At 42.0% G+C, this 11,095-nt stretch overlaps 1 protein-coding gene across 1 annotated transcript in view; it reads left to right on the top strand.

The window, feature by feature from the left end:
* The window catches only part of depdc5 (DEP domain containing 5, GATOR1 subcomplex subunit), a 393,910-nt gene that overhangs the window by 262,633 nt on the left and 120,182 nt on the right, over positions 1–11,095 (top strand). The window contains 3 exon segments of the mRNA XM_037681974.1: positions 3,532–3,715; positions 5,101–5,261; positions 5,728–5,848. Of these exon segments, the coding sequence (XP_037537902.1) occupies positions 3,532–3,715; positions 5,101–5,261; positions 5,728–5,848 (466 nt within the window).

Below are 11,095 nucleotides of genomic sequence, written 5' to 3'. Positions count from 1 at the left end.
ATATATATATATATATATATATATGTGTGTGTGTGTGTGTGTGTGTAAATATATATATATATTTATACACATGTACATGCATACATACATACACACAACTTCAAAATAACATAAATTCTCAACCTGTACTGAAAACAGTTTCTGCGTCTCAGCGCCACCAGCTGGTGAGAGGTGGTGACGTCAATTTGAACCCCACCCACTGAAACCAGTACTGAAAGCATAATGGAAACACAACCTGTACCGTACCGAGTTGTATTATGAAATTCTTTATCAAAAGGGCTCGTGAACGGTCGGCACAGATATTCAGACAAGATGGAAAAAATAAAACACCAGAGGCTGTTACTGCTAGGAATAATAAGTGTCATTTATTAACCTGCCACAGAAAACAGCCAAGCAAAAAACATGTACACTCGTACACTCTTAACACACAAAATGATATGAAAGAACTTCTCACCGTGACACTGGCCGGGAAGTCGTTTTCGACCCAGGTAAAGAAGAATCACATCAAAATTGCGCATGGCACCAGCGCGCTGGTCCACACAAGACTTCCGACTCTCTGTGTTTGTCACATTTCTTATATACCTTTCCCTGACCGGATCGCGTGAGAGCAGTGGAAAACAAGTTTGATGGTTGCCAGGAAAAACAGATTTAATTAAATCTGTTTTTCCTTCATCAAAGCAGTCTGTGCAACAGAGCGATGGTTTCATAAAAACATGTCCTTCAAAACCTGGGTCACTGTAACCTTAAGATTGGGCCCGATCTTCTGGTTAGAGCATCCCCCAGAGAACTTTAATTACTCCAAAACACATCTGCAGCACAGGCCTGACTTTAAGCAGATAAGCTGAGTATAAGTATTAATTGACATAAAAGCATCAAAATAATCATTCCTATATCACGAGTAAAGTAGAGCCGTGCTGTATCGGCCCGTACCGGTACTAATGGAAAAGGGGCATAAGTGTCTTTAAGAATCTGTTGGACTCCTGGCAGGGACCAATGCAGACATGTTCCTGTTTTTAGTTTTCTACATTCACCTTAGATTTAGCTGTTTTTGTTACTTTTTTCTTTTAGCCATCCTATTTGTTAAAAAAGATAATAATTGTATGTTTTTTTATAATTGTCTATTGTTGTCACTGTTGTCCATTGTTGTCATCATTCTTTGTTGAAATCAGGTCTCTCTTGTAAATGAGTCCTCGAGGCTCAATGGGATTTACCTGTAGAAATAAAGGTTGAATGAAAAAAAAAAAACCAACAAATGCAGCTATGGATGATGACTGATGACTCCAGAACCGGCTCCAGCAGACACAGATCATCCAAAGTTTCCCATCAGAACCGAACTTTTCTGTAGAGTTTGGTCCATTCAGGCAAATAGGGGATCATGGAGACGACTGCCATGACAGGGTGGAGCATGAGCCCGAGGCAGGAAGGGGGCTGGGAACTGAACCATGGTGTCACAATGGCAAGGCAGCATCACACAAAACTCCAAAAGTGCGTTGCGGTCATACCCGTAGCGTGGGTGTGCAGTGCAGGCGCAAAAAAGTCAAAACAAACAAAAAATGATCTCCTGATACATGTTCAATAATCCAGGTAGAAAAATCTAAAAAAGTTAAATCTGGTCTTCTGGACATTCAAAAAAAACCAAAGCAAACAACAAAAAAAATTTTAAAACTTAGAAACGTTTCGTTTTTCATCCAAAAGACTTCCTCAGTCTGAGGTGCTGTATTCAGCTCTGTCTTATAAATAGCACCTTCTTAGAGTGGATCAACCAGTTTGCTGCTGACAACCAGAACCAGCTGCTCACGTGGTCAAGAAACAGGACTCCAGTCAGACATCAGGTGAAAAGGAGGAACCCAGACCAGTGGTCATTCCATATGTTGAGGGAGTATCAGAGAATCTGTGACGTTTATTTTCAAAACACAACGTCCCAGTGGCTTTTAAACCACAAAATACATTACGGCAAAGACTGGTTCATCCCAAAGATCCAGTCCCCCGGCACAAACAGAGTAATATTGTGTATGCTGTTCCTGGATAGAGAGGAACGATGGTTTGAGAGAGGAGTAAAGGAGGCCATCTTTGTGAAAAGAAATCTTCCATCATTAAACAGGGGTGGAGGCCTCCGGGTTCAACTGTCCCCCTCTTACAATGCTGTGATTGCTAGTATCACTCAGCCCTCTGTGAATAGTAAACAGCCATCAGTGTGCTAATGATCCATTGTTAGGCTGATGGTCCTTCTTGAGCATGTGAGCAGCTGGTTCTGGTTGTCAGCAGCAAAACTGGTTGATCCACTCTGAGAAGGTGCTATTTAAGAGACTGAGCTGAATACAGCACCTCAGACTGAGGAAGTCTTTCAGATGAAAGACGAAACGTTTCTACATTTTTTGTTGTTGTTTTGCTTTGTTTTTTTTTGTTTTTTTTTGGTTTTTTGAATGTCCAGAGGACCAGATTTAACTTTTTTAGATTAAACATAAAAGAGTGAGTCAAAGCAGAGCTCCCATCAGTGCTTTCATACTGTGGCGCACGTGACGAATGTCCTTACTGTTGAAACCTGGGCTTGAACTCACAACCTCAGAATCACAAGGAGATGTCACTAACCACCAATCTACCACAACCATGTTTCTGGTCTGCTGAAGATAATTATAACAAATCTCAAGAAACATTTGTATCCCCAGTAGACAGCATAATCATTTTAGCACCCCAGCTCAAAGATCAAAGAATATATACAGTCTTAGCTTGTTAAGGTCTTTGCTACAGATTGTTCTATTGCTGTATAATCATTTGTCAACTGGTGTATAATGCACCGTATGCTTTTTAAGCGGTTTCATCCACACACAGAAACACTGAAAATGGCCCAAAATCCTGGAGTAACTTTGCCAGGCCTGTATGAAGTGCTGTAACTCTGCCAAGAAAGTACACCAGACTCTGGAAACGAGGTGAATCACGTGCATAAAGCTTACATATGTCAGATATGAAGCATTGGTCTCTGATACTCTACTTCTGGGAACATTAGTGTCTGTTGAAAAAAGGTAGCAAATAGCCATTTTGTTTATTTTTCTTGTTACGGACTGTATTGAACCATGACCCTCATACCAAGCTAAATACTGAATACATACTGAATTTGCACTTAGGCATACCATTACACCTGTAAATGTACACAAACCATAGATTGTATATATATTACAGTTAAAAATAAACTGTTCTTGTGTGGACAGGGCCTCACTTTTTTTTGGGTGATGCTGAGTGTGTCAGAACCAAAGTCTGCATGTTTGATCACTGCTTCACAGCTACGACAAGAATCACCAGAAGGAAAAGTAACACCTTTGTTCTTGTTTTCTTTCCATCTGTTCTGTTTTGTCTGTGTTTACTCCTTCCATCTCTTTTTTGTTTACTTTCTCTTACTCTTTCACTTTCTCCTTTTTTTAAATTTCTTATCACCCCCTGTGCTTATATCATCCTCCCCACCCCAACACACATGTACCTGTCCACTCTGGGTACATGCATTTGTTTTTGCGGTGGGGATTTGTTTTGTGTGTGAAGCCCTGCTACTGTCTGCACCCCCGACAGTGCCCAGCTTCTGCTGCACAGTGGGGGTGGACTGGAAGTCCCTGACCACACCGGCCTGTCTCCCCCTCACCACCGACTACTTTCCTGAACGGCAGACTTTGCAGAATGACTACACTGAGGGCTGCTATGACCTGCTGCCACATGGCAACTTGGAAAGGTTTGCCATTTTAAAAAAGTATTTTGCTATTTTAGTTACTTTCTCATCGGACATGTTGGACACTGTACTACACTTCCAAACCCATGAATGTGAAGAGTGTGGCCCAAAGTTGAGTAAATTGAACTTTATGTGCTGTACTAAAGTTAATTATTGTTTGTTGAAAGTGTCTGTGTAAGCATGTCTTTGTCTATAGCCCTGGCTAAAAATCTCATGAACAGCTGACTAGATGCTATTGACACTTAGAAAATCACTGAATGTACAGTATTTCTAGGATTCATTGACTTTTCAAGTCAGCCCAATTTAAGATAGTTTGATGTTGTTGTAGCTGAGCTTTATCATCAACACATTGTGTGAATGACCTCTTGCAATACAGCACAGCACTGTGCATAACGTCATTTACGAGGTTTCAACAAAACCGCTACAATGCCATAATTTCTCATCATAAGATAATCTTAGTTTAAAACTTTGGCATGACAGGTAGCAGAAGAAATGTATTCCTTAACTCTCATTAGCATCATCAGGTAAAATAATGTGTTTATTGACAGACTGCTGTCACAACCCCCCACCTTCTGTCAGTTCCTCCAAATCCGAGACCATGGTCTTGAGCCCAAAAAGGGTAGCGTGCCCTCTCTGGGTCGGGGAGGAGGTCCTTCCCCAAGTGGACGAGTTCAAGTATCTAGGGATCTTGTTCGCGAATGAAGGAAAGATGGAGCATGAGACTAATGGGCGGATAGGCGCAGCGTCGGCAGTGAAGCGTGCGCAGTACAGGTCTGTCATGGTGAAGAGAGAGCTGAGTCAAAAGGCGAAGATCTCAATTTACCGGTCGATCTACGTTCCTACCCTCATCTATGGTTATGAGCTTTGGGTTGTGACCAAAAGAACAAGATCACGGATACAGGCGGCCGAAATGAGTTTTCTCCGCAGGGTGTCTGGGCTCTCCCTTAGAGATAGGGTGAGAAGCTCAGTCATCCGGGAAGGACTCATAGTAGAACTGCTGCTTCTCCACATCGAGAGGAGCCAGTTGAGATAGCTCGGGCATCTGGTTTGGATGCCTCCCTGGTAAGGTGTTCTGGGCACGTCCCACCGGGAGGAAACCTAGAGGAAGACCCAGGACTTGCTGGAGGGACTATGTTTCTCGGCTGGCCTGGGAACGCCTTGGGATTCCCCTTGAGGAGCTGGCCCAAGTGGCTGGTGAGAGGGAAGTCTGGGCCTCCCTACTTAGGTTGCTACCCCCGCAACCCGACCCCGGATAAGCGGAAGAAAATGGATGGATGGATGGATTTTTAAATTTCCCACTAGGAGCAAAAGTTGACATTCATGACTTTCAGTCAGTCAGTTATGACGAATTGACGCCATTTGTTTATTTCTTTCCATCCTTTTGTCAGGCGAGATGATGAAGCTCCAGTGATGACTGCCTCACAGGTGTTTGAAGAGTTTATCTGTCAGAGGTTGATGCAGGGATATCAGATTATAGTCCAGCCAAATAACAGGAAACCACCCCCCACCGTGGCCACACCCCTTGGCAGCAGTCCTCTTTACACCAGAGGTAAATAAACTTAATATACTTAATTTTATTGAGAACAAACATTTAGAAAACATTACTGACCTTTTAGAAACAGAATTTGCATGCAACTTAAATTAAGAAGACCATAAAAGTAGTGGAAATACTATCCTTGGCTCTGACAGGAAATGTTAAGAAATTTTGTGTGAACAATGTTGGCTGTGGCTACCTGCCTGGGAGGAGTTGACGGGGGTACAGGACAACCCCCAGAAACCACCCTTTCACCAGCAAACTGGTTGGTCCACTAAAGGAGTGTACTGCTTAGTGGGGAAAACAGTTTAGTTGGGACTCCTCAGACTGATGAAGCCCTCCAGATAGAGGGCGAAACGTCTTTCCACAATAAAGAAACTGTCCAGATGACCTGATTGACTATTACTGGATTTCGTACCTGGATGATTGAGCACAAAGTTTGATGTTCATTTATGATCCATGTTCTTCCTTGATTTTGCAGGTTTGGTCTCGTTCCGGCGAGCGGAGGAGGAGGAAACTGTTTACTGGCTTAGCATGGGCCGGACATTCCATAAAGTTTGTCTTAGAGACAAGATCATCACTGTTACACGCTATTTACCAAAGTGAGCTCCAACATAAATACACCAACACAATTTCTACATGTGGGTTGGGAACTTTTTTATTTCTAAAAGGCCACAAGGGCTAAGTAAAAATAAAAGAATCAGTTGTAACATGTGCACAGTATGTCACATAATTTTCACTGTCACCCATTGCATAGTGAAAAGGGGAATTGGAAATACCCTCTATTCATGCATGTTGAGAGCATGATAACTTGAAAAATAGGTGAGGTACCAATTTCCATGTTGGTGTGTAGCCACATACTGTACATTATAATAGTCCAGTCTAGACATGACAAATGCATGAACCAGTTTTTCTGCGTCATTTTTAGATAAGATGTTTCTAATTTTAGTAATATTACGCAGGTGGAAGAAGGTGGTTCTAGTAACGTGTTTAATGTGGTGGATAAAAGACATATCCTGATCCAAAATAACGCCAAGATTTTTAACATTAGAGCTGGAGGACAGATTAATGCCATCTAACGAAGGTGAAAGACTGAAAAATTAATTCCTACGGTGCTCAGGTCCAAAAATTAAAACCTCAGTCTTGTCTATATTCAGAAGCAGAACATTAAGGGTCATCCAGGTTTTATGTGTCTTTAAGATATGCTTGTAGTCTAAGTAGCTGATTGGATTCATTTGGTTTCATGGACAAATATATCTGTGTATCATCAGCATAACAATGAAATTTTATCCCATGCTGTTTAATAACATTACCTAAGCATATATAAGGTAAAGAGTATGGGTCCAAGTACTGAACCCTGAGGAACTCCATGACTAACATTGGTGTATGATGAAGATTCATTATTTTTATTTACAAATTGGAATCTATCAGATAAATGTAATTTAAACCAATTTAGAGCCTTTCCTGTAATTCCAATATCATATTCAAGTCTCTGTAGTAAAATATTGTGATCAACTGTATCAAATGCAGCACTGAGGTCTAACAGGACCAGTGTAGACACCTGTCCATTATCAGAGGTCATGAGAATATTATTAGTAACTTTCACCAGTGCAGATTCAGTGCTGTGGTGAGCTTTAAACCCTGACTGAAACTCTTCAAACAGATTATTTATTTGAAGATGATCATGTAACTGACCTGCAACTATTTTCTCTAGATATCCTGATACATGCTCAATAATCCAGGTAGAAAAATCCAAAAAAGTTCAATCTGGTCCTCTGGACAATCTGGTCCAGAGGACCAGATTGAACTTTTTTGGATATTTTCTCTAGAAATTTTTTAGATGAAAGTTATATTAGATATAGGTCTATAATTTGCTAGAATTCCTGAGTCAAGGTTATGTTTCTTAAGTAAAGGTTTAATTACAGCAATCTTAAAGCTCTGTGGTACATAACCATTTATTAGAGACTTCTTCTTCTTTCGGCTTTTCCCTTTTCAGGGGTCGCCACAGCGAGTCATCCTCCTCCACCTCACTCTGTCCTCTGCATCCTCTGTCCTCACTCCAACTAACTTCATGTCCTCTCTAACTGCATCCATATATCTCCTCTTTGACCTTCCTCTTTGTCTTTTTCCTGGCAGTTGCATTTCTAACATCCTTCTACCAATATGCCCATGGTCCCTCCTCTTGACATGTCCAAACCATCTCAGTCTGGCCTTCCTTACTTTATCTCCCAGTTGTTCAACCTGTGCTGTACCTCTGATGATCTCATTCTTAATCTTATCCAGCCTTGTCACTCCTAAGGAGAAGTTCAGCATCTTCATTTCTGCCACTTCCAGTTCTTTCTCCTGTCTTTTTGTCCGTGTCTCTGTCTCTAGACCATACAACATAGCTGGTCTCACCACTGTCTTGTAAACTTTTCCTTTGTCCTTTGCTGACACCCTTTTGTCACAAATCACTCCTGAAACTTTTCTCCATCCACTCCATCCTGCCTGGACTCTCTTTTTCACTTATTTACCACATTCTCCATTTCCCTGGGCAGTGGACCCCAAGTACTTGAAGTCCTGCACCTTTGTGACCTCTGCTCCTTGTAGCCTCACTGTTCCACCAGCCTCCCTCTCATTTACACACATGTACTCTGTCTTACTACGGCTGACTTTCATTCCTCTTCTTTCAAGTGCATACCTCCATGTCTCCAAGTTCTCTTCCACCTGTTCTCACTACAGATCACAATGTCATCTGCAAACATCATCGTCCATGGGGATTCTTGCCTGACCTCATCTGTTAGTCGGTCCATCACCAGAGCAAACAAGAAGGGGCTCAGAGCCAATCCTTGATGCAATCCCACCTCCACCTTGAAGCTATCTTTCACTCCTACAGCACATCTCACCACTGTCCTCATACATGCCCTGTACCAGTCTAGCATACTTCTCTGCAACTCCAGATTTCCTCATGCAATACCACACCTCCTCCCTTGGCACTCTGTCATATGCTTTTTCTAAATCCACAAAGACACAATGGAGTTCTTTCTGACCCTCTCTGTACTTCTCCATCAGCATTATCAAAGTAAAGATGACATCTGTGGTGCTTTTTCTTGGCATGAAACCATACTGCTGCTCACAGATAGTCACCTCTCGTCTAAGTCTTGCTTCCACAACTCTCTCCCAGATCTTCATCGTGTGGCACATCAACTTATTTCCCCTGTAGTTGTTACAACTCTGTACATCACCCTTGTTCTTAAAAATGGGCACCAGCACACTTCTTCTCCATTCCTGAGGCATTTTTTCATCCTCAAATATGCCATTGAATATTTGAGTCAAAAACCTCACTGCCATCTCTCCAAGACATTTCCAAACCTCCACTGGTATGTCATCAGGTCTTACTGCTTTCCCCTTCTTCATTCTTTTCAGAGCTTTCCGGACTTCACCCTCACTAATCTTTCCCACTTCCTGGTCCACAGTTTCTCTGACCTCTACTCTTCTTTCTCTTTCATTCTCTTCATTCATTAGTTCCGCAAAGTACTCCTTCCATCTTCCCGTCACACTCTCCTCACTTGTTAGAACATTACCATTCCTATCTTTAATAAGCCTAACCTGTTACACATCCTTTCCAGCCTGAACCCTTTGTCTTGCCAATCGGTACAAATCCTTTTCACCCTCTTTAGTGTCCAGTCTCCCATTCAACTCATCATACGCCCTCTGCTTTGCCTTAGCTATTTCCCTCTTTGCTCTACGTCCCTTCTCCTTATATTCCTGTCTCCTCTCTTCAGTCCTCTCACTGCCATATTTCTTCTTGGCTAATCTCTTTCTTTGAACGGTGTCCTGCACTTCACTATTCCACCACCAGGTTTCCTTATCATCCATTCTCTGTCCAGATGACACACCAAGTACCTTCCTACCGATCTCCCTAATTACTGTTGCTGTAGTAGCCCAGTCATTTGGAAGCTCTTTCTTACTACCCAGAGCCTTTAACAGCTCCTCTCTGACTTTCTCACAAAATTCTTCCTTCTTCAGCTTCCACCATTTGGTCTTCTTCTCTGATTTTACCCCTTTTCTCTTCTTCACAACACAGTCATTCTACACACAACCATCCAATGCTGTCTGGCCACGATCTCCCTTGCCACAACCTTACAGTCTCCAATCTCCCTCAGGTTTCCTCTTCTACACAGAATGTAGTCGACCTGCGTACTCCTTCCTCCACTCTTATAGGTCACTCTATGTTCCTCCCTCTTTTGGAAATAGGTATTGACTATAGCCATTTCCATTCTCTTGGCAAAATCCACCACCATCTGTCCTTCCTGGTTTCTTTCCTTGACACCAAACCTACCCATCACTTCCTAATCCCCTCTGTTTCCTTCACCAACATGTCCATTCAGGTCTGCGCCAATCACCAATCTCTCCTCCCTGGGAATACTGTCTATCACTTCATCCAGATCTTTCCAAAATATATATTTCTCTTCTTGATCACATCCAACCTGTGGAGCATAACCACTGATGATGTTTAGCATCAGACCTTCTACTTCTACTTTCAGGCACATCACCCTATCTGACACTCTCTTCACCTCTTCTACATTTTTTGCCAACTCCTCCTTTAGAACCACCCCTATCCCATTTCTCTTTCTATCTATACCATGGTAAAACAGTTTGGACCCTGCTCCAATACTGTGAGCCTTGCTGCCCTTCCACTTGATCTCTTGGACACATAAAACATCTATCTTTCTTCTTTGCATCATGTCAGCCAGCTCTCTACCTTTGCCAGTCATTGTCCCCACATTTAGAGTTGCAACCCTCAGTCCTATATTCTTGAATTTCCTCTTTTCTCTCTGTCTCCTGATGCGTTTCCCTCCTCGTGGTCTTGGACTAACAGTAGCACAATTTCCGCCAGCACCCTGTATGTCAACAGCACCGGTGGCGGTCGTTGTTAACCCGGGCCTCAACCGATCCGGTATGGTTTCGCTTTGATGAGCTCGCATTATGGTTTTGCAAAAGTGTTTTACATCGGATGCCATTCCTGACACAACCCTCACCATTTACCTGGGCTTGGGACCGACACAAGAGATACACTGGCTTGTGCTCCCTATTGGCTGGTTTAAACATAACCGTTTATTAGAGACAAATTAAGCAAATCCAAGACGGGGTTATTAATTAAGGGAAATACGTCTTTAAATAGTCTGGTTGGGATGGGATCTAGCAGACATGTGGATGGTTTGAATGAAGCTAGTATTTTTGACAATTCAGAAAGTTCAACAGGACAAAAACAGTCCAAACATATATCAGGTTCTAGAGACATTTTTAAAGTTGTCTCATCTGACACAGAGCCAGAGGTGATAATAGGAGTGTTAGTTTGATTTTTTCCCCTAATTGAAAAAAAATTATTTATAAGAATCTCATGAAGTCATCACTGCTTATAGTTGTAGGGATACATGAATCAGCAGAGATGAGATTTTTTATTAGACTCGCTATGGTAATGAAAAGGAACTTAGGGTTATTTTTATTTTCATCAATTAAAGACAAATAATATAAAGCTCTAGCTTTGAGGAGCACTTTTTTGTATGTTATCAGGCTATCTCTCCAGGATAAGTAAGGTTCCTAAACGTTAGTGGAGCACCATTTTCTTTCTAGCTTTCTAGATGGCTGTTTTAAAGTACGTAACTCAGAACTGAACCAAGGAACTAATTTCCTCTGATTGATTACTTTCTTTTTCAGAGGAGCAGCTTTATTGAGTGAAGTTTGCAAAGTAGTTGTAAAATTATCAAGTAGATGATCCAAGTCACTTCTCTCTGAAGTATTACTCTGCAAGACAGAGGAAACCAGCCGGTCAAAGCAGATGGCTGCTTGTCCTGAGCCTGGTTCTG

This window comes from Nematolebias whitei, chromosome 9 (assembly GCF_014905685.2).
Source record: "Nematolebias whitei isolate Nwh7 chromosome 9, NemWhi1, whole genome shotgun sequence".
NCBI classification, from domain to species: Eukaryota; Metazoa; Chordata; class Actinopteri; order Cyprinodontiformes; family Rivulidae; genus Nematolebias; species Nematolebias whitei.
The sequence above is the reverse complement of the archived record's forward strand: the minus strand, read 5'-3'. Positions and strand labels throughout refer to the sequence as shown.